General features: G+C 51.9%; 1 protein-coding gene across 5 annotated transcripts in view; it reads left to right on the top strand.

Moving 5' to 3' along the window:
- BTBD9 (BTB domain containing 9) overlaps positions 1 to 21,196 on the top strand; it is a 395,116-nt gene extending 373,920 nt beyond the window's left edge. For 3 of the 5 annotated variants that reach the window (XR_009222005.1, XR_009222001.1, XR_009222003.1), the window contains exons 11-13: positions 10,480 to 10,834; positions 11,203 to 11,426; positions 14,620 to 14,669. Coding sequence is in view for 1 of the 5 variants with exons in the window: in XM_058554444.1 (XP_058410427.1) it covers positions 14,620 to 14,817 (198 nt within the window). In the remaining 4 variants the exon portion in view is untranslated. Of the gene's footprint in view, positions 1 to 10,479; positions 10,835 to 11,202; positions 11,427 to 14,619 lie in introns of all 5 variants that reach the window. The other 2 variants (XR_009222002.1, XM_058554444.1) reach the window with 2 other exon arrangements.
- Positions 21,197 to 23,983: the final 2,787 nt, after the last annotated feature.

Raw genomic sequence — 23,983 nt, forward strand, 5'->3', positions numbered from 1 at the left:
TTCAATTTTTAGATTAAAATAATCCACAAGTTAATTACTTACCTTTTCTGTTCTTCAAGTGGGTGTTGAGTGAGCACTCCTGGTGAGGGGTTGGTGTCTAGCAGATGGCCACGTTGTCGACTGAGTCTGCTCATCACGCTCTCGCTCTTATCTAGTCACGTGTGTTTGGTGCGCACCTCTGACGACCGCTGGTGAAAGACAGGAATCATAGGAAACTCAAGAGGTGAACGAAAGGCATAGAAAGAGTAACAGTTCTGCAGTTTCTCCTTAACATAATCTTTCTCAGATCTGTACAGGACCAGCTTCTGGGCACGTGACCAGGGCATTTGCGTGGGGCTCCGCACAGGAAGGGGACTCTGTGCTTGGGATTTAATGCTCTCCAGCACCATCTTACAATTCTTAGTGATTTTACCTTTGAATTTTTTGTTATCAGGGAAGCCCCACGGGCAGTGGAGCATGCACAGGGGCCTGGAGCCTCAGCTTGCACAGGCCTGCCTCTGCCCCTTCCTGCCTCCCCAGGATGGGTTCTCAGCTGCCTGCTCCCTGACTCCTGTGCCTGGACCTGCCCAGCCTCCCCCCTCAGCCTGCCCCACGACCACCGCCCCACTCCACTCCCATTGGGGCCCGGCGTGCGTGCAGGGAGGGCTGGGGTCTGGTGTGAGTCACAGGAGAGGGCCCGGGCTCCTGGGAGGGTCAGCCCGGCCTGAGGAGTGTCCCCGTGCCGGGGGAGTGCAATGTTAAATGGCAAATGAAAACCCTGTGACAGGTAAAAGGGAGACTGTGGGAGAAAAGAAGCAGCTTTCTTCCTGGTTTTGAACAAGGGGCTCTGCATTCTCATTTTGCCCTGAGCACCGCACATGACACAGCTGCCCTGGGTTCATGCGCTGTGTTCATCCAGTCAGAGTCTCTAGAGCACATCCAGGTGTTTCTGGTGCTTCCAAAAGCATTTTAAAAATTGAAAATATTGTGATGATTTATGTTCATTTTGCTTTTTTATTTATTTAAAATAAAAATGATAACTGCCCACAATGTGTTTTTTTAGAGAAGACTTGTAAACAGAAGCCTGAAACTTTCCCTCCTACCTCCTCATTTCAAAACAAACTTGAAAATGATAAAAGTAAATCAACTGATATTTTTTAAAGCCCAAAATTAAAGAATTCTAAACACTAGGTCATAAAAGCATTTTTTTCTTTTTTTGATGATGTAACAGAAGTAATTTGAATCTATATTTTAATATTTTATTGATCCCCAAACCAAACATCATATTTTTAAAATTTTGCCAATAAATCCCAATTTTTCTTACCAAACTTAGGTTAAATTGTGTGTGTATTATTTGCTAAATTGGAAAACAATTTCAGTTTTATCTTTATATAATATATTGGGCTAAAATTAAATATTTTCATTTGCAGTCACTTGTTTCTTATATAACATATCCAAAAAATAAAAAAGACCAGTTTTTCCTTTAATTCCTAAATGAGCCCCTGCAGTTCTGTATTATCACAGTGGTCAGAGAAGGCCGAGAAGCACTGGAGTGAGCCTGCTCAGCGTCGTCTTCCAGCTCGCAGCCCGAGCCCAGCACCTCGGTGAGCAGATGAAGAATTTCCCATTACAGATCTCTAAGGTTGGAGTGCAAGATCTCTCCCTGATGAGTTTCCCAAAAACATCTGTGCAAGGAGCCCCACCCACTTTGGACCAGCTGGTTTGAATGGGTTGACTAGTGGGTCACCAATTAAGTGGTGATCTGTCGCATTTGGCTGGTGAGCGACTTGCTCAGCTGCCTTATTGAGTCAGTTATTGATCAGGGAAAAAAGCCTCAATGTAGTGTTGCCAACTGGGAAACATCTTAAATCATAAAATAAATAATGACCAGGATCGTAAGGCAAGATCCATAAACTGTATCATTCTCAGAGCACATAAGAAGGCACAAAAAAGTGGAATTTCCCTGGGCATCAAGAATACAGCAAACTCGAAGAGAACGTTCTTGACTGTAGCACACTGGGCTCTGGGACATCATTTGGAAACAGTAGCATCACCTGTCTTAGAGGATGGCGGGGGCGGGGGGGGGGGGCTTGGGGGTGGGGGAACATGCATGTCAGTCAGTGTGGCGAGGCTCAGAGGTGCAAGGGACAGGGGTTGCGTTAAGGGAAGGGGGTGACTCAGGTTGGTTGGGCAGGACTCCTGGGGGAGGCAGCCCTTGAGGAGAACCGTGGTGGCACAAACCGCCAGGAAGGGAGGCTGGGGCTGAGTGGGGAAACCAGGGTGGCTGCAGGTGCAGGACAGCCCTGATCCCCCAAACTATGCCATCAGAGTATCGGGGTCGGGCGCCTCTTCCTCAAAGTGGAGGGTGGTGCAGAGGGAGGCAGGGTCCTCAATCTGTCACCATTGGTTTGCTAAGCAACATCAGAGGTCTTCCTTTAGTCCGAGCCAGGACCTGTTTCCCTTTAGATACTGAATGTTACCGACCCAGAGACTGTTCTGTGCAGGTGCCGCCCCATCCAGAGAGGGAGGGTCGCAGCAGGCGATGGTGGGGCAGGTGCAGCTTGGAGGCGCCTGTGACTTGAAAAGCATTCAGAGGAGATGGGGTTGGGCTGTTTTGGCAAAAGGTGGCAAGTGGCCTGCAGAGTGTGTAAGTGGCCAGAGCTGCCAGCAGCTGTGTGACCGTGGCAATGGAAACTGCCCTGACCTCCGTCCCAGCTGCTGTTGGGATCGCAGAGCCTCCCGAGCTGCGGCGGGTGGGATTTCTTACCCGATGTAGGTGTGTGTCTGTCTGGCGGCAGCAGCCGGGCCTTCCTGCATGCGCGGCTCAGCGTCTGTCTGCATGTTAATTCCCCCACTTCCCTGCGATCCGCCAGCTCTCAGGTGGGCTGTGGAGGTTCAGACTTCCCGATCACCTGTTTTGGCACGCTTCTGATTTCCTGCAACATTTCATCCCTCTCCTCTGGGAACTGTATGTCTGCTGCTGGCGTCTGTCTCTCATCTTCCTTTGTGAGCACCACAGCAATGAATTCATTTAATTTTTTAGCTGCGTTTATGGCTTCTGTCAATAAGTTCCCCTAATGCTTACCTTAAAGACTCCACCACTTCCTTCAGTGACCTCCTGCTCCTTGTATACTCGGTGCCGTCCTTGTCATTTATCTTAACTTCTCAGAACATTTCCTTTCATTTCCACAGTGTGTTTGTCACCCTCTGCTCCTCTCTGCTCTATAATCTCCCCTGTGCTTGGCATGGTTCTCCCATGTCTTGTGTTTCTCTCCTGTACCCTTGGGTGCCTGTCCTGCACATCCTCTCTCGGCCCACTCTTGGGGCTTCCTTTGTCTTCCTCTCAAGCTCAGCACTAGATGGCAGGCACACGTCAGTGTGTCTCTCAGCAGGTCCCCTCCCGTCCTGCTCTCCTTCAGTTGTTCTCATTCGTCTGATTCTCCCCAGTGCCTGTAGCCAAAAAGGTCCTTCTTGGCTATTTCCTCAGTCACTGTAGGGTGGTCTCAGTCGCAGCCTGGCAATCGTGTCGCCGCTGCAGCACAGTTGCCCACGTGCCTCCACGCAATCGACTCTGAGCTACTCAGGTGGCTGACACTGCTCCTCTTTCTAAGTCTCTCATGTCTGAAAAAGGTTAGAAACTGGGCCCCGTTGATACCACCACCAGTGTCATGGCAGATCTGAAGTTTCTCCCCAGTGACTGTGCCACAGCGCCTCTCACAGACTTCATTTCTGTTTCTTGAATTATCGTGTGAAGTAACAAAGGCTCACTCCTACATCCTTAAAGAGAGCAGGCTGGGTCGCAATGAGATCTGTCTGTGGACCTAGGAACGTCAGTGTATTAAAAGAAATAGAAGGTGTGCCTGTTTCTTTTTATGGCTTTTATGAAAACCTGAGTTTGAAAGCAAGTTCTGGAGTGACTTTTCAGTAGGCTGAGAGCTCAGGGGCACAAGCGGCCCTGGGGGTTAAACAGGACTGTAGAAAAACTAACTTTCTGCAATATAGAAGGACTGGGTTCCTGTTCACAAGAACCCACATGAAAGCCTTTGCCAAGTCAATAAAAACTGAGGGTGCTATTGACAGACTGTAGGCGGCTCTCAGGGTTCCATTTTACTTACTGAATTTATGTAGCTGAGGAGAGAGGCTGTGTCGTATTTATCTTTGTATCCCTGGCACCGAGCATGGGCCTGGCGCGTGTAAGCATAGAGTACCTGTTGGCTGAATGAGTGAATGAATCAGTCTGTCCATCCATCTCTCCCTCTCCCCATCAGTCAGCTAAAGAAAGAAAAAGATTTAGTGAAACAATGTCTCATCATCGAGAAGCCATGGCATTCCAAGACAGAGTTTCCATAGTCATACTGAGGAGTTTGTTAAACCAGAAACGTCTATAAATGGAAAAGTATGTATGCCAGATACTTCAGTATCTCCTAGTTTATGACCCTTATAATAATAATTATTATTATTGTAAATTACAATAGCAGCTAGTGTCTACTGAGCATTTCCTATATGCCAGGCCCTATTCCAAGCCCTTTATATTTATTACACATTTAACTCTCATATATGAAGTAGGTTCTACTCTCACCACATTTTAAAAACGAGGAAACTCATTACCAAGTGTTGGCGAAGTTGTGGAGCAGTGGGCAGTTCTCCTCCAATGCTGTGGGAGTGTAAACTGATATGGACACGTTGGAGAACAGGTGGTGTGATCTACTAAAGCTGAATCCGTGCACGCCTGCCCACTGACTAAGCATTTTCACCCCTGTGTATATTCTCTAAAGAAACTCTTGATACTAGGTCAGGATGCACGAATGAGGATGCTCACAGCAGCACTATTCATACCAGACCCAGATGGACACCACCCAATCGTCCATTCATGGGACAGCGGAGGAGCAGAGTGCAGTATGTCCAGGGGGCCGTGGTCCACGTGGATGAATGTCAAAGCATCTTGAAGAAAGGAAGCCAGACACAAAAGAATACATATAGTAGGGTTACCTTCACATAAACATCAAAAACAGGCAGAACCAAACTATAACATTTAAGGATGCATACACAGATGGTGAAACTATTTAAAAAAAAAAAAGCAAAGAAATGATGATATTATCAAAGCCAGAATTGTGGTTTCCTTGAGGTGGGGAGGCTTGGGTCAGGAAGGGCCACATGGAGGGACCGCGAGACACCAGTGACGTTCCTGGTTCTTGACCTGAGTAGGGTTTACATGGTGTTCACTACATAGATAGTCAACAAGCTTTACATCTGTATTTCATGCACTTTTTAGTGCATGGTTTTCACAATAAATAAGTTTGTTTTACACAAAAAGGAAAAATTGATGAGGAACCTGAAGCTGAGTGAGCTAAGGGATCTGCACAAGCTCACCTGGCCCGTGCGTGGCAGAGTCAGGATTTGAATCCAGGCAGTCTGGCTCTTAACATCCAGGCTGCTCTATCTCCCAAAAACGCATGATAACCAGTAAAGCCGCAGGAACGAGCCCAGCCCTGCCCTGGCCCGGCTATCTGAGTCAGGCGTTGGTGAGCAGATGGTTCCTGTGGGCGCATTTCAGGCACCAGCCCGTGCTAGATCTGGGAGAGAAACTGAGGCAGGGCCCTTCCTTAGGGGCATTGCAGCTTCACTGCCTGATACAAGTCAACCCGCATGGAGAGCGCCTCAACTCTAGTGACATTGCCAGTAGCAGTCGATACTGTAGATTGTTCGAGATGAAAGTGCAGTGGAGTGAACCGAAGCAGCGGCTTATGTGGATGGATGTAGGGGCCGGGTCCTGGGGGTGGGGGGTTCCTCATCCATAAAATAGATCAAGTGATCCTGGCCCTTGGGACTGGGTAGACAAAAATGAAACTATGTTGGGGGGGGTTTGGAGGGTGGGGGGTTACAGATCTCTCTGCACACTCGATGTTTGCCGTGTGGAGAATAGTAATCGGCCCAAGAGCTTGCAGCAGGAGGGTCTGCATGAGCCGGCATCAGCAGGGCAGAGAGTCTGCAAGTGGCTGCTTGAGCTGCCCTCCAGGACCACTCAGCATGGAGCCTGGAGTGAGGCAGAATTTATTTACAGGTTTCTATCAGCCCGGTGAGTGGCTGTGAGCTCCCAGTGCCATCCTCGTTCCCGTAGCAACGTGTGGCTCTAGTGAAGGAAAAAAAAGCAAGAATAGGGAAACAGAATCTGTAAAAAAAAAAGCTCTTTCCTGGCCTGGTGATAACTATTTCCCAGACCTCCCACCACCAGGTGTGATCCTGCCCCCTCTGGCTCCCAAGGGTTTCCCCTGCAGCATCCTCTAGAGAATGTCCTCTACGCCTGCAGGGCACACCTCAGAGCAGTCCTCTGCTGGCTCCAAAGGCCAGAATTGCCGGTGGGTCAGCACCGGGATTGAAGGAAACATCCCGGCGGCAGAGACTCCGAGAGATACGGAGCAGAGGGACCAGCAAGCCCCTCCCTCGGAGGGGGACGAAACGAGACCCCGTTCCAGCCCTCAACCTCCACTTCTGCCAGGGAGAGAGAACCCCACCGAACAGGGGTTGCTCGTGGCAGTGATGGGGAAGGGACACACACAGAGAAAACCTGCTCGGGGTAGAAATAACCGAGACAAATCCAGGTTTCAGGTGGCACCTGGATGCCCTGTGTGGTGTATGCAAGGCTGAGGCGGCATTTGCGGGGGCAGGACGAGGTGTGGGCCGGAGAGCAGGTAAGCACAGGAGCAGCAGGGCCTGAGCACAAGGACAGGTAGGCCAGCCTGGCTCCTGTGAGTTTATATAATGGTCCTAGCAGAGGCTCTGCCTGGGTCCCCACTACACCGCGGTTACTGAGGGCAGAGACCGTGTCGTGGTATCTTCATGTCCCAGCAGCCAGCCCAGTGTCTGGCACACAGTAGCTCCTCCATAAATCAGACCAGGGGCCCAGTGGAGGGTTCTGAGGGAAATCAGCTCTCAGGAATCACTTGTGACAACCTGGACCTGAGGAATGAGGGAGAACTGAAAGTCGCACCAACGCTGTAACCCCCTTGACCTTGGAGAATGGTAGGGCTTTGGTGGCTATGAGAAAATCTGGAAGCATTAGTTGCAAGAAAATATAAGATGGGGTGGCGTGTGGTTAAAGGTGAGCCATTCAAACAAAAATGTGGATTTAAGGACTACACAGGCAGATAATGATTAAGGTCAGGTGCCTTGGAAGAGGCAGGCTAAGAGAAGAGGGGTGGGGAGGATCTAGAAGTAAGCTCTGAGAAACAGCCACAATGCACTGGGCCAGGACGTTGGGGGAGGTGGGGAATGCGCCGAGGAGGAGAGAGAAGTAGGGGGAGGAGGCAAGGGGCCTCGTCGAATGTGCACCGGAGACCTCGGCACTGGTGCCAGCCTCACCCCCAACCAGCAATGTGACCCCCAGCAAGTCAGTTCACCTCCCTGGCTCTCAGAACACGTGTCTTTAAAATAAGGAGAGTGAAATAGATGGGAAAGGTTCCTTCCTAGTGAGACAGAAAAATATTTAATTTGTCGCATAATTATAAAAGAATACCTTTACAGACATCTCTATACTTAAATGTCTATTATGAAAGATTTTATTGGGTAAAGAGAGGGAAAGTGACACAACAGTAAGCATGTCATTGTTCCGAACACTCCACAATCCTTATGCCTATTCTATTGGAGGAGCAATAATTCTGCATCAAACAACTGGGCGAAGGTGCTCCCAGAACTGAGCCGGTGAGGCCTGGAGCTGCCAAGCAGCGAGGTGAATGGAGACACCCAGCTTGTGAGGATTTTCTCCAGCGGTGCCGCACTGTGGAGCCAGAGGTTAGGAGTTAGGCCTGAAATCTCCCTGCAGCTGGAGCTCTTGAGACGGAACAGACACACATCACCTGGATGAAGCGAAGAACCGCCCAGGGCGGCTGGGGCCACGCGCCAGGCTTGAGAGGAGAGTGGGGCCACAGCCAGTCTCTCCTGATGCCTGTCCAACAGGACGGGGGCCTTGATAAGGCCACATCTACCACATTCTCCCTGGGAACTAGAACATTTCCCTTTTTTTTTGTTTCTTAGTTTTACAAAAATAAAAAGATACTTCTCCTGTTCCAGGGACAAATTAATTAAGAGAAGGAATCACTCTCCCCAGAACTCTGGAATGTGCACACATAAAAAACAGCAGTCAGGAATTCCAGGGCTGCCTGGGGTGAGATGTACTGGAAAGACTCTTTTTCCAGAACTTTCCAAGCAGTGGAGTTCCAGTTACTTGTGGGTGCACTGGCCTACATGAATATGGGAAAGTGACATTAGAAAGTTAAAAAAACTGTTGCCATATATAAGCAGTGTCACCAAGAAACTCCCGTACCTAGTGGAAATAAATACTTGTGCAAAACTATTTGGGTATCCTGTCACCCCTAAGCAATACTGAAAAATTGTTGCTCACAATCTGGAAATGTCTCCCTGTGAAATTGGTTCCTTAACTGAAAACAATGTTTTGGGCTGTTTAGATGTACGTCTATAAAACTTTGGTTTATAAAAAGCCATATTTTGTTGGAAACACTTGGTCTTCATTTTTAAAGGAACATCCTAAAAATAAAACATCTCTGCAGTCTATAGATGGACTCTCAACTTCTCCTAAGACGAGTGTAAGAAAGATGTTAATTGTCACCTCATGAGGATCAGTGAACATTTATTGAATGCTGAGTGGGTGTGTGATGCTGCCACACCAGACACCGTGAGAGAAGACGAGGACGTCTTCAGGGTGGTATAATTCAGAAGTATGTCTTTGTGTCTGACTTACGGACAGGTATCATTGAGAGGTAGGTGTCTATGTTATAAAGATGCGTCACCTTGTAAACGTAAGTTGAAACCTTGGATCAGAAATCCTATTTGTATTGGTTGGCATGAAAGCAGTCTGTGAAAATTACTCGGGAGAAACCAGAAAAGCAGGGTAGAGCCATTGATCAACATTTATTAAATGTTCCCGATTTCTGCAACAGTTCACAGTGGACTCTTATTAGGGCAACTCGGGAAAATTAGCAGAGGCTTCTCTGCTTTTAAAAACCTTGAAGATACATCTAGCAACTTGTGCTGGGGGAATTCTTCTAATGAAAGGTGGCAGACAGCGGCCAGCCAAGGAATTAGTCTGATCACCAAGAAGAGGCTAGTGCATTGTGTACATCCTTTCCAGTGTTCATGGAGAAAAGAACACCCCAGATTATCTCAGACATGTCAAGAATTATGGCTCCCAGAGAGGAAAGGCAAAGTGATAATAAACAGCAGCTACAAAAAAGGACACCCGGGTAGTGACTAAGGCTGTGTGGGATTCATACACACGACTACATTCCAAATTAGCCGGCTCCTCTCAGGGGACAGATCCAGGAGGCCATTGAAGCTGGTTCAGCGAAGGTGCCCCTTTGTGAGCAGCGGCAATCAAACAGGCTAATGGAATACATGATTGCCGAAAAGGGGAAGGGAAAATGATGCGGTGACTGTGGTAATGGTTTTGCATAAATCAGTAGTGCGACTCTGCCTTGTATGCCTCATTCACTTTTGGTCACAGCCTTTCCGAGGGGTGTTGCAGTCTTGGGACAGATTGGAGGAAAGAAATTGAATCACACCAGCTTCTGAGCAAAGAGAAACTCAGGACCTGGCTGTTCCCCCTGGAGGGAGGCCTGCGGGTGCTGAGTGGGAAGAGGAGCTTGGGGGTGTGGTGGGAGAGGAGGCACATTTCCAGATGGCACCCCTACCTTGTGGTAGTGAGGACCCCTCCACGCCATGGGAGACCTCCTCCAGTTCCCGTGTGACAAGAGCAGAAGCACCGCAGCCTCTCTTCCGTTGTGCACCCCTGCCGGGGTGCGAGGCAGCTTTGGGGCCCAGCCCTGATCACGTGGCCACCAGTGAAGAAGCCGGTTACCTCACAACAGGTTCACTTTAAACCCCCCCCCCCCCCCGGTCCAAGAACCTAGTCAGGATTGTTCACAGGTCCCCTCTGGATGTGCATTGGCAACGTGCACATCCAAAGGTGCCCAAGGTCCCCAGGGAAGGACCCCCAGCCTTGCACAAGATGATGTTGGTAAGGTGCACACACACCATGATGGCTACTCCGTGTCTGCCGTGGTCCAGGGCCTGACTCTGTGTTGGCTTTGCGCTGGTGCCATGTTAGGTTCAGGGCTGGTGGTTGGGTTATCAACTGAGATGACTGAGCACGCTGTTCTACAGAGAGGGGAGCAGAGCCTCTCACCATGTGACCCGGCCCTTTGTCTGGAAGCCCTCCCTTGGCCCCTCCTGCCACACCTCCTGCATATGTCACGCTCGCTCTGCCCTCTGCGCCTGGCACAGGGAGGCCCCGTCCTTTCCCAGCTTCCACCAGCCCTTAGCCTGCTCACTCTCCCGCCCACGCCCACTGCACACTCTTCCTGTTCTTTGTCTCTAGCCCTCACCCACTTTTCCATTTGTAAAACACCCTTTTTCACATAGAATCTTCACCACACCGTTTGTGGCTTATAAAATTAACTGTTTTCTGTGTGTTGCCTTTGAATCCAGCAGAGCCTGCTTTCTCTCTGGAGACACTCAGGAACCCGCGTTAACATCAGTTGGTCCTTTAGTGACACCCTGGAGACCCTGGGGTCACAGACTGAAGCACGGCCCTCACTCCTCGTGTCTGGTCGCTGCCCCCTGGTCACACCGCGCCCACCCAGAGCCGCAGGGGAGCTCAGCCAGGCAGCGAGTGGCTGGGGCTTCCAAGGGCTTCCAGGGGCTTCCAGGTTCCTCTGCCTTAGATGGCGGGGTCTGCCATGAGCTCGGTGGTGTCGGGGGAGGAATGGTTATGATTTCTCGAGGAGGAAGATCCATAGGAGAACACCAAAACAGCCAGCTGAGATTGCTTCAGTATTGTTAGGTGTGTTGGAAAAACAGCCATTTGCATTATTACTTTAAAACAGGTTGATTAAATGGGCTCAAGACGGTTGTGCCGTTAACGCCACCCTGGTTAGAGGAGAGTCAGGCTGGAAGTGGGAAGGACAGCGGGAACGAGGGACAGCAGGAGGAGTCAGGCTGGCGAACATTTATGAAGTGCTCACTGTGGACGTGTCTGCCCACCAGCACGGGGCCAAGCAGAAAGCACCCTGCCCCTCAGGATCGCGTCGCTCGTGGGCAGAGGCACGTTCTGAAGAACTAGCCGTTAGCCAGAGCCCGGCCACACTGAGATCTTGTTTAACTTTGTTTTTCAATCTAGGATTTTTATGGATTTGTTTATTCCTGTGCAAGGCCCTGAGCCGGAGAAAGACCACCAGCCTTGGTCCTTGAGTCAGATGGGAACCGGCAGATCGGTCGACAGAGGCGAGAGGGAGGGGCCAGGCCTTGGGGCAGGAGGCGCCGTGAAGCCTCGCAGGGCTCAGGGCTCGCCTGGAAATTAAGAGGACTGAAGAGAAGCTTGCAAGAGCAAAAGGAGAGAAAACCCATTTAAGGAGAGGGGGAGAGCTTGAGGAAAGGTAATAAGGAGTAGGACAAATGTAAGTCAGTTCAGGGATTAGCATCAGCCGGGGCTCCGAGGAGTAGCCTCCAGAGATATTGACGGAGCTCGGGCGAGCGGGGATTACACGAGTAACGGATTAAAGGACACAAGGGGGCAGGATAAAGAGCTCCGGGGTCAGGCGGGGGAAGGTGCAGTAAAATGCAGTGTGTTCAGAATGTCCGTCGTTCAGAGAAGATGGAGGCATGGGCGTGGGGATGAAGTAGGCTCTGGGTCATATTGAGAAAGAGAACAGGAGTCGTTCGCTTACAAGAAGCTCTGGGGAGAGGCTTGACTGAGAGTGCCGGGTGGGATGTGAGGAAGCGCAGGTGTGTTCTGCGGCATGGCCCTGGCCACTCGGCAAAACTGCCCCGGTGCATCTCCCAGCCCCCGTCTGGTGCTTGGAAAGAGAGGTGTTCATGAAGCACGAGACTGTGGATGACTGCCAGAAGATGGTCCTGTCACTTCCGAAGCTTAAAGAACGTTAGGCTGATGGAAGAGCAGATTGATAGTTGCCACTTAGATTTTCAAATTTACTCCGTGCAGCTCAGGTCAGAGCTAATGGCATGCAGTTTTTAAATCTCCATAAAAGGCCCTCCCATCTGGCTGTTGACAGGTAAGCACCTTCAGATGGGCCCAAATAGGGAGCTCTGACACAAAAGGAAGGGAGGAAGGAAGGAAAGAAAGGAAAAGGAAGGAGAAACCAGGCTGACGTGGGGCAGCTGCAGCCCTGAGGGCCCGCAGGAAGCACCCCCGCCGGGCCTGAGCTTTACAGAGAGACATCAGCTCACTCTGAGAGAAAGTCTGCGCAAACGCAGACGACAGACCAGAAGACGTGTGGCCTCAGTTAGTCTTCATATTAGAGTTTGAAAGGTGAAATTTGAAACAGTGGTAGATAAATAAATTGGAGTGGGGATGTGGAAAAAATAGTGATGCAGGAAGGGAAGCACGGAATTTATATTTTAAATATAATTTCACAGTTGATATTACATTGGTCTTCTCTGTGAACTTGATTCTACAGTAGAAGGGGTGTGTGTGTGTGTGTGTGTGTGTATGCACGTCTGCGTGGTGTGTGTACATACGTGTGTGCGTGGTGTGGTGTGTGCTCGAGCTGTGGAGGATGTAGAGCTCTCGGGAGGAGGCAGGAACAGCCCCTGTCCCCCTGGCTCTGCCGCAGCTGCACCTCCTGAGCCCTGCAGCCTCCTCCACTCAGCACCTCCCTCAGGGAGTGTGGCGGCTGTCCAGAAGCCCTACCCTGCATCCTGCCCACTCCCAGGGTACCAGTGCCTTATCCCCTACGGATGGGCCCTTATCCAGGAATGGACTCACCAAACTTGGGCAGATCCAAAGTTCAGTGGCTCCTTTCCAGCCAGCAGGCCCCCACCCAAGGGAGCATGAGGGTTGCAGTTCTCCTGGGAGCACTGGGTGGCCAGGGGAGGGCCAGCAGTGTGTCTCACCCTCATGGGCTCAGAGTGTGGCCGTGCCCCTGTGCCATGTGGCCTGCCATGGCTGTCCACACAGGCTCTAGGCACCCAGCGGCCCTTTCCAAGCACATCACTACCAACCAGTTACATACTTACAGTTGAGCCTCAGCATTTGCACCCAAGTTCAATGACAGCTTTACAAGCTGCATCACCTTACTTAGCTAGGGCCTTTGGCTGGTTTAGGAGGAGCCTGGAGACCAAAGGGAGAAAGCCTTGGGATAAAGTAGCGACGTTTGGAGAGTCCGGGCCTTACTAGGTGTTTGTCCAGGATGCTCTGGTTTTAGCAGCTGGTCTTCTGCTTCCTGCTTCCCCAGCCCCAGGCCCTGGTGACCGAATGGCTCCCCCAGCCTCAGTTCCTGTCACATCACCAGCCCACCACACCACTTTCTCTAAGACGCTCTTGCGCCATCAGGCCCCTCAGGAACTGGACTCACCCCTAAATCCAATTCCAGCTGCAGTCTCCGTCTTCGCCCTGCTGCCACCCTCACTGATCTCAGCCTCCTCAGCCTCTCGCTGGGATCCCCCACTGCCAGGCCCCTCCTCAGGCCCCTCGGCCTCCCCAGTGAGCCTGTGCAGCCGCTCTCATCCCCTCAGCTGCCCAAGCTCCAGCCTCCTGCGCCAGCTCACCTCAGCCTGAAGTTTGGGACCTCTCTTGGATTGACCCATTCCTCTCAGTAATGCTTCTGGAGGGACTCAGTGGTGGGGAGGCAAGCTTTCCCTGGCTCCGGAGGGTGGCCCGCTCCTCCACTTGAGGGCAGGGCGTTTATTCCAGGTTGGCCCAAGCCATATCGGGTTGAAGTCCCCTTCCCAGTGCTGCTGCCCAGCCGATAATTGCACATCAGGAGCTTGTTCCCCTCCCGGGGGCCCAGGGGGAACATGAGAAGGACGTGCTGGTTTAGACCCTTGGAGATAAGCCTGGGTGCTCCCCTGGGTAATGCCCTGCTGATTTTTTTTATAACAACTTTATTGAGATATAATTCACATACCATCCAATTCACCCATTTAAAGTGTACAATTCAATGGTTTTAAGTATATTCACAGAGCTGTGCAATCATCACCACAATCAACCCCTGTTGACTTTTGTTTGTGTGTGTGTGTGTGTGTGTGTGAGGAAGATTAGCCCTGACCTAAGATCTGTTGCCAATCCTCCTCTTTTTGCTGAGGAAGATCGGCCCTGGGCTAACATCCGTGCCCATCTTCCCCTAATTTATATGTGGGACACCACCACAGCATGGCTTGACAAGCAGTGCATCAGTGTGCGCCCGGGATCCGAACTTGAGAACCCCGGGCCGCCAAAGCGGAGCGCATGAACTTAACGGCTATGCCACCGGGCCAGCCTCCCCCCCTGAATTTTAACCCAACTGTCAAATGCAAGAATGAATGAATTAAAAAAGAAAAGGAGCTCATGTGATAAAAGTAACCAACAATGGAGCAATCCAGTGAGACCATCTTACCGGAACCCCTGTCCAGCTGTCTGTAACTTCAGACCATCCATCCATTGGCCTGTGCCTCTGTTTACCACCTTCTACTTGCTGTCAGGCATCTGCGCCAGGGGTGGGGGGAGTGGGAGGGAATTCCTCTAACTCCCGTGTGGTGGCCCCCAAAGCTGGGCAGGACAGTGTCCCAACTCGAGGCAGTCCCGGGTGGGACACTGACCAGCACTCATGGGTCTTTGCCTTCTCTCCCCAGGTGTTCCACTGCGTCCACTTTGAGTGTCCGGAGCAGCAGAGCAACCAGAAGGAGGAAAACAGCGAGGAGTCGCGGACAGGGGGCAGCAGCCTGACTGGTCAGCAGCTCGACCCCCACGCCCTGCAGGCCCCCAGCGGCAGCTCACTGCCCTCCAGTCCAGGCTCCAACTCACGCTCACCCGGCCGGCAGCACCAATAAAGGAGGCGCAGATGTGGAGGCAAGATCCAGTGTCCCCCCAGGCAGGGATCTTTACTGACTGCCCTCCCCCCTCCCAGGGAGTAGCAGACCTGGCTGCAGAAGCAGACACAGAACAGGTTTTCTCCCAAGGACAGAAAGGGGCTGTGTTGTTTTTCTCAATTTGTTCACATCAGGCTGGTCTCCAGGGGAAGAAAATGGTCTTCAGTCTTCATCAAGCCCGCCAGTAACACCCTACCTCTCTAATCTAAGCCAGGCAAGGGAACAGAAGGAAGGAATAGACAGGTCCATGTTGGAATACAAAACGGCATGTGAACACTCAAAGGGAAGAGCATCTACTCGGCCTCCATTACCTGGAGGCAGCCTTGAGGAAGTGGGTTTCGTAGAGTGTTGACTGTTATGGAACACATTAGCCTGGCAACTAAATGATGTTTTATTTCTTTTAGTTATTCTACATTTGCTGAATCATAGGTGTTCTAGATCTTTTTGAAATGCTCAAACAGCAAATCACTTGTTTTAATCCCTTTTGACTCTCTAATTTTCCTTCCCTAGTTTGGAACAGTTAAGCATGGGGTACAGCTGAGAAATAACTGTGCGCATTTCCTCAGTGAGGCACAGATGCGGCTCGGCACAGCACCTGGATGACGAGGAGAACCCTTTGAGGAAGTTCAACAAAATACCCAATGAGCAAATCAACCCACGGACACGAGTTAATCATCACTCGAATTGCTGAGTTATTAACCTGTCACTCCTGCAAGGTATCCAGCCTTTAAGCTTGGGAGGCTGACAAGGAAATAGTTATTATGCCACCTGCTAATTGAACATTCAGAATTACATGTATATAAATCTCTACCAGCTGTAGGTCGGGCTGAGCCTGCTGGGAACAGCCACAGGTTGGCCGAGCGATCAGTGTCGGGACACAACCCTGAGCCTGTGCCGCACGGTGCGGCTGATCGGTGGCTGCTGTTTCCCCCAGACCACAGCACTCCACCGAGGAGGGAAAACAAGCGGTTCTAAGAAGCTGTTCTCCTCATCCTCCTCAAAACAATCTCCTCTGACTCTTATAGCTGGGTCTGGCTCTGCTGTGTCCCTGACTAAGTCATTTCCATTCCAGTGCTAACTACCTTTGTAACTTTATCAGATTCTTGCCTGGCTTTGCTTATCTCCAGAGTTTTCTGTTGGCTGTTGGTGGCTGTCGCAATCAGCTCCACATGAGGCTCCGGGGCTGAGCCGCACCGCGCCCCTGGGTCGTCCAGACGCAGACTCGGGTCCCCTGCATGCCCTGTGACCCCGCTTAGAAGGAGCAGTGGGGCTTATGGGGGGTGGGGTTTCTTTCTGGTCCTTTCTGGTGTCTTAAAGACACATTGGTTGTGGGTGTACAAAAAGCCAATGGGTCAACTAACTAAATGTTTTCTCCTCGTATAACTTAGTTTGAGTGACTTTTCAATATTGGAGTAATAGAGTAGCATCAAACTGCATGATTAAATGGGAAGGTTGTCTTCCTCTCTGCACACAGGCCAGGGAGGAGATAGTCCTGGGGAGGAGAAGCCCCTGGGCCAGCCTTCTCCCCACGCCCCGGGGGGGCCAAGAGTCTCCCTCTGCCTCTCAGCTCTCCTCTCTGTCCATTTCCCCATTGTGTGGGGTCAGCGGAACCCCCGAGGGGTGCCAGGCAGTTCACAGTGGGAGGGAGCTCCGGTAACAAATGGCAGGGCCGCCAGCTCACGGTGAGTGGCCGCTCTCTGTGGCTTGGCCGCTGCCTCCGTCAGCATCCAGCCCGAAGTTGCCAATTAGCATCGAGAATTTCTGTCCACTCAGCACCTCCTTCAACAGTGACTCACTGCCCGATGGGGAACAAAAAGAGCCAGATAAGTCAGAGCAAGGGCAGAGTTCAAATGTTTTGAAAGTTTTGTGTAGTCAAGGGCTTCTATTTAAAACTTTGGGGTCACCTGTCCGAAGAGGAGACCCCAGGCTTGGAGGCCGGCACTGCTGACCTGGGGAAGTAGGGGGTAGGCTGGGGAAGGATCTGGAAGAGTTGACCCAACCCTCTATCTCTAGACCTTTTGGTTCCTCTGCCCCAGGCAGCACACATCGCCATTCCAGGCACAGGTAACTAAGTGCCGGCCTGGCAGCTCAGCTTCAGGTGGCTTGCTTCCTCCCATCTCCTGTGAATTCCTGATTTGGGGAGCCAGAGGGCTCTTTCTGTATGCCTGGCTGGGCCAGTGCCTTCTGGAGGGGGCGTGGAGACCCCAGTTGAGTGCATCACACCAGACAGGCCCAGGACAAGACCTGGATCTCCAGGGAATGAGGGATGAGTGGGCAGCCGAGAACATCAGGTGACTGATGTTCTCCAGAGCCCTGGCTGGTCCCGAGGAGGACTTTTCCCCTGGAGCCCCCTGGACCAAAATGGCCCCCAAACTTGAAGAGACTAAGGGAGCTAAATGGGAGTGCAGATGATAAGATGGGCTGGTGTGCAGCTGGACGGATTCCCAGTCACCCAGGGTCTTCAGCCCAGCAGAGGGTGGAGGCTGGTTCTGCTGGGAGCTGTGGGTGTGACGAAGGAGACTCGGCCAAAGCCAGAGGTGGGGCAGGGGCAGGTGAGGGACTTTGGCTCCCCTACCCCACTAAGGATGCAGCCCATGTGGTGTCTGGTTTGAGGGGGGTCAGGTGAGGCCAGACCCTTGGCGGAGACAGACAGGGGTGCTTCATTGTGATGGTTCTTAATTACAAACTGTGAAATGACACTTTTGTAACCACCACCCAGGTCAAGAAATAGAACACTGCAGAAACCCCTGCCATTCATTTTAGATCATGTTTTTTGGGAGAGTAAAAAGCAAACTTCATTGGGGCTTTTGGGGAAAGCCTTCAAAGTCACCTTCTGGCAGCTCCTGGGAGGGTCGGTTGGGCTGGCACTGAGCACGCCAGGTGGGGCGTGTGCCCTGTAGGGGGTGTGCCATGAGGGGCATGTGCCATGAGGGGCTGGCGCCCCGTCAAGGCAGTGTTAAAGGCGGGCGTTGCTGCTGAGCACTTTAGACTCAAAACAGGTGTAATAATATAACACACACACACTTGTTTTCCCATATTCTCAGTGCTTTTTCTATTTTTCTTCTGATTTTAGTTAGAACCATGAGCCCATGATAGATGTGGGACTCTTCTCAATTGCTCTTTAAATTGTCACTTTTTTAATCTTATTAAATGAAGTGTCGATTCCTGACAAATACATTAAAAGTGTTTTATTCCTAGAAGAGTTGGGAAAAGAAATTATTTTCAGCAAGAGTGGGATGTGTTTGTTTGTTAGACTGATTCCTTGGCAAAAAAAAAAAAGTTTTTCAATTGTGCAAAAAATTGCTCAGTAGTTATGCTGTCGCCCCAATTGTCAAACCGCTGTGCAGACAGCGCCAACCCAGTCAACTTCAGCTTTTTTTTTTCAATTTAGAAGATAACAAAACTGTAATCACTTACTCTTTCTAGAGACTCAGGGAAAAAAGGCAGGTATAACCTGTGATAACAAGCCTCATGTGTGCCAAGGCCACTTGCTCATAAAGAGAGGGGGCGTTCCCCATTGCGGGCTTCAATTCAGAACCTCCCTTTGGACAGAGAAGAAAGTGTCAAAAGAGGAAAAGAAAATTAGTCTCCTTCCAGGAGTTTTTTTCCTCATTCATGTTTGCGTTTCAGTGTTGTCATTTTAATCCTGCCGTCTGTGCGGGTGACCAGTTCCTCTGGATGCTGCCTGGCTGGCAGCGGGGAGCAGGCCCGGTAGGGCGCCGTCAGTGGTGGTGGCTTCAGTGGTCATGGCTGCAGTGGGCACAGGCCATGCTCTGTTTGTTTTTGCAGCTGCAGCTATCAATTCTGCGTGTTTGTCTTGACAACAGCTCCAGCAGGAGTTCAGTGCTCATTAGTGGCCCTAGGAATTTAAAATGCAGTTCACGGTTCTGTATCGCCCTGGTTTTTATTATTATAATATTAAATTAGAAGTTGTCCTGGTGCCTGGTGTCTGCTCAGGAGTTTCTGGAAGAGGGGAAGGGGCTGGTTTAGACAGCATGCAGGGCAACTAGGCTGTGCCCGTTTCTCCTCCTCAAAGTTGGCCCGGTCATCCCTGGTTACTGGCCAGGGTTCTGAGGACCCTTCTTTATGCAGAGAATGAATGGAAAAGGTGGCAAGAAGGGTTTTGTTGGGAGGGTAGACCGACTTCCGATACGCCCCGGCCTGGCCCATGGTGGGGCTGTGGGCGGAGAGCGAGGACGTGTGATTCTGCTGGTTTCCATCAGACTGGCAGAGGGGCCATGGCTTCCTCCCGGGCCCAGGGTCCCACCTCTCCAACTGTGGGGAGCTCCTCTGGTGCACGCTCCCCCACCAGACACACGCCTCAAGGCAAGGCTTTCTGCTGGACTGATGCGGGCTGGTACCCGCCCCCATTGCAGGGGTTGGGGGCAGGTACACAGAAGAGCCCCCACACACACCTTGTTTGAAAATCACTGTTCTCTCTTTAAATTACTCATTAAAAAATATATTAAAGTAATAATGCTCATGGAGTAATTTTCCAACCTAGCAGAGGGGGTGCGAGTGCCCTCTCTCTCGTCTCGTTTGGCTCCTGACCTAGACCTGTCGTGCGCGTCCTCTGTGACTGACTCATCAAGATGGGCGGCAGTGCGCCCCATCCCCTGCCCCATCCCACCAGCGCCCGGCCTCTCCTGCTGGAGCCAGACTCTGAAAGGGGCCCTTCCACCCCATCGGGTTAGTTTCTTGTTTTTTTAAAGAACTGAACTATTCCCCCAGAGGCCTCATGGCCTGAAGACTCACAATCATCCACCTGTAATTTATGAAAAGTGTCTTCAGCATTTACCATTTGCATCCAGAGTATTTATAGCCCTGAGCCAGGGAGGGCGAGGAGGAGGCGGCCCCGAGCCACACACCTGTCTCCACTATTGTCTCCTGCTCCGCTGTCACTGTGGCTGGGGCGGCTGAGGCGGCTGAAGAATGACACCTTTGAGAGCCAGCAGACAGTCGCTCCGTCCCACCTAGAGGCGGAAAGCCCGGAAGCAGAGGCCCTGGGCCCCGGCACAGAGCAGGCAGCACTAACCTGAGTGGAAGGCATGGAAGGAAGTGGGTAGGAGGGTCTGCAAGGCCTTCAGGGTGGGGATCTGGGCCCAGGGGCCTGGGTTTCCATGAACACCCTGGGATCACTGGCGACATTGACTATTACAATCCATCTGTCACCAAATAGCCGCCTCCTGCCTTGTGAACCCCGGGGGTTTGGGCCTGGGAAGGTGAGCGCTCCTGAGCAGAGGTGGGGTAGACTGGACCAGTCTTGTCCAAGTCGCCATGCCCGTCCCTGGGGGAAGATGGCCTCCACTTTTCCACACTGGGTGCAGGGGGCAGGCTGGTCCTTCCCATGGCTGCTTCTCGCCCTGGGTTCCCAGGTTTGTTCCCAGTACACGTCTCCTTCCACCTGGGGCCTGACAGTGGGGCAGTGCCCCAGCCCAGCTTCTACAGTTGTTCCCAGAGACCTGCCCCAGACCTGGCATGGTCTTGCTGGGCCCCCAGTCAGCGGCTCCCAGGGTTGATGGGACAGGGTGCTGACGGTGAGCTCTGAGAAGCTTATAGGAGAGGACAGCAGGGAGCACAGAGCCAGCTGACCAGGGCCAGGCCTGCTCAGGCCTCAGAGAACCAAGGAACAGGCAGAGCAACCCAGGACCTTGGGGCCTGGCCTCTCCCAGCCTCCCTCTGGCAGAGGGCAGCTCCAGTTCTCAGAACAACTCCCTTCCAGAAGTGATCGGAGAGGCAGTGCCCACTCTGAGGAACAGTCAGGAATCTCCCCATCAGGCTCTCCCCAGCACTGAGGTCCCAAGGCCATCCTGCCCCCTAGCACCTGGAAAAGCCAGAGGAGAGTGAGGCCTCAGGCTCAGCCTCTGGATGGGTGGGGGAATGGTGACAGCCTCAGGGTTGTCATGGGGCTTGGTACATGAGCTACTCTTACCAAACTTGCGTATATCCTGAATTCACCAGAGAATGTCACCCTCCTCTATCTTGGGGGTTTCTGGGCCTGCAAACGTTGGTGGGTGCCATCCCCACTCCCCTCGCCGGGCCTCTGGGTGTAGGAGAGTGGGGGCTGTGCTGGGCCAGAGGGTTGGGAATGGCTCTTCCAAGCCATTGGTAAAAGACTCTGTCCAAAACGCTACAGAAGCCCAAAGGGCAGTGTTGCTGTTTGGAATATGTATTAATTTGTGGGCAGGATGCAGCTGCTTCCTCATTTTGCAGAGCAACCGAAGTGAGCCAATATACAAATTGTGTGTGTTAGAAATAACCCCTAAGTTGGTGTCTGTGAGACTGCTGCTGTGGGTTTCCTTTTAGAAATAAAGTGATGACATCTCATGCCTGTGTTCCTCGTCCCTCTCTGCAGCCCCTTGCTTTCTCTGCCTCTGGGTGAGCAAGAGGCAGCTGTCCGAGCAAGCGCTGCCTCCTTCAGTGCCCACACAGCCCTCAGAAGTGGACCACGTATCAGCCTGCCCACACTTGAGGACAGCGAGGCGCGGAATGGCTGACTTGTTCCAGGACAGTCAGAAAGAGGAATGTGGGCCCACGCTGTGACCACAGCTCTGCAGCTCTTTCTCAGAGCAAAGAGGCTCTAAAAGCGCCTTTCCAGGCTCCTGTGCACTGGAGACCCCCACCCCCACCCTCGCCACCATCACACCCTCTGTACCCCAAGATGGCCTATTTGATGCCACTTTTGGTGGAAAGAAAATTCCATCACCTTGAGCGGACAAGGTCCGCTTCTCTTATCATTTCTCAAGCTCTGAGTTCCATCCCACTGTCGGGTTTTTCTTTTTCCCTCCTGTCTTTCTTCTTCGATATACAAGCTCGCAGGTATTAGACAGTGGGTGTCAGGACCCTCGGTGTTCTCTTATTCAGCACCCTCTCCTTTGCCTGTGGCCCCAGCATGACACGATGCCCACAACTGTGCACGAGTCTCCAGGCAACTCTGACAGTGCCAGAGGGTCCGTGACCCGCAAGAACACGGGAAAGTACTTGGCTACCTCAGGTCTTGGCCTCATAATGAGCTACTTGTTACTCAAAAAACAGTGTGAATCTGGTAGGGGTGTGTTACCATTCCCTGTAGTTTCTTTTCTGAACCTAAATTCAGGAGTTGACATTTCTCTTTAACTTCCACCTAGTGGTTTTAGCCTAGCACTGGAGCCTACTGTCAAGGCCATTTTGAAACTTGATTTAGGCATCGTCGTGTGAGCTAACCCTCCCAGCTTTGATCATCTTGAACTGACCACGTTTTCAAAAATCTGTTGATGTGTTGCACAAGACAAAACCAAATCCAGAGAGCGCTGGGGTTCGCCATGCAGCTGCCCCAGTCCCCTCGGGCTGCAAACACGACCCGCCCCCTCACGCTTGTCATGCAGCACAGTGGGCTGAGCACCTGCTCAGGCTGTTTTCTGAAAAGTGCTCCGAGCAATGATCAAAGAGGACTAAAGAGACCAATGTCCTGCCCTTGTGGCACTTACACTCCAGACAACAGACGACATACATGAGTGTAAATGTGGGCGTGCCCCGTGTGCCAACCTGGAGGAGAAGACAAGGAATCAACACACAGGTGGACATAGACCGTCCAGGGAAGCTCCCCAAGAAGGCAACAGCTGGGCAAAGCCCTGGGGGAAGAGACCAAGACTGGAGGCCTCTGGGGAGGAGGGAGTGCGAAGGGGAAGGCCCTGCTGTGCAGAGGGGCTGGCGTGGCAGGGAATGGCCAGGGGCAGGGGTGGGAGATGAGCCGAGCGGGCCGGATTCAAGGGGCAGGGGAGGCTCCTGGATTGTTGGAGAACGCTGGGCTCTTCTCTGAGTGAGATGGGAGCCAGTAGAAGGTTCTGGGCAGAGCAGGGCCCTGATCTGACTCACACTTGAAGAGGCTCACTCTGGTTGCGGAGAGGAGAATTGCTATAGGGGGAGGGGGAGATGGGGAGCAGTCGGGGAGGGGGAGCTGTTGCAGCAGTCCGGGGAGAGGTGGGCAGTGGAGGAAGTGCAGTCTGTTGTGCAGGCAGGGCGGTGGGGATCTGTGAATGGGATAGGGTGTGAGAGCAAAAGCAGAGTCAAGGTGGACTCCAAGTGGATCAGTTCCCAGTGTGCTGGGTTTGTCAGGGAGAAGGCTGGACCTCAGAAGGACCGGCTCAGCAAGCACAAAACCCAACAAGTATTTAAGGAAATGACACAAACTTTACAAGGTGGTCAAGTTCGTACTAGTCTGTCTGTGATGGAAAAAGAACAGTCTCATTTATCTCAGCCCCAAAGGTCATGACTTTTTTTCATACATCAACTAAGCAAGTCAGGGATAAAACTGCCTTAACACAGGGAGTCTCCGGTTGTGGGAAATAGTCAAGATTTTATTAAATGGGAACCAGAATGAGTCAGGATGGCCCTGTTAATTTCAGTTTAGCCCAAGGTATAAATTGCTTGGTTTTTGTTTTTTTTCTGAGCATGGTGTGGGAGGTGCTCAGTCATCATTATAGCAGGGCAGAGTGTCAGGTTTTGCTCCTAGAAGTTTGAGATTACTACAACAGCAATTCTCAGACTCTGTGGGGCATAAGAACTACCTGGGACCCTGATAAGATGCCACATCCACACCTACCCCACAGGTTCTGATTCATGGCTGGTGTGGCCCAGGGATTTGCACTCTTAGGTGCCCCACTGCTTCTAGTTCTGACAACCTACCCAGCCTTTGGAGGAATGCTGAATTAGACGTGAGCAGCTGGGAGCCGGAGCCCCGAGAGGAGGCCAAGATCTAGGCTAGGGGTAGTGTTGTCAGTCACCAGTGTTTATGGTGTTTAGAACCAGGAGCCAGGAAGAGATCACCAAGCAGGTAAGAGACAGGTGTCCAGGCTGAGCCCTGGGGCCCCCAGCAGGTAGAGCCTGGGGAGGTGGGAAAGGACAGCAGAGGTGGCTGAGGGCCTGGGAGAGCCTGTGCCTGGATGCCTGGTGGTGACAGCCCACAGGGAGGGCAGCTCAGTATGTCAAATGTGCTGAGGGCTCAAGTAAGATGAGCGCTGAGGACTGACTGGGGATTTAGGGAGCCTCTGATTCTGGTGGACTCTAGTTTTCTGGAATTGACCACCTTTGGGACACTCCCTGAGGCTGGTTGTGAGCTCATGTGTGGGTACCTGGGATCCCCTTTCCT

Source organism: Diceros bicornis, chromosome 14 (genome assembly GCF_020826845.1).
Source record: "Diceros bicornis minor isolate mBicDic1 chromosome 14, mDicBic1.mat.cur, whole genome shotgun sequence".
Lineage (NCBI taxonomy): Eukaryota > Metazoa > Chordata > Mammalia > Perissodactyla > Rhinocerotidae > Diceros > Diceros bicornis.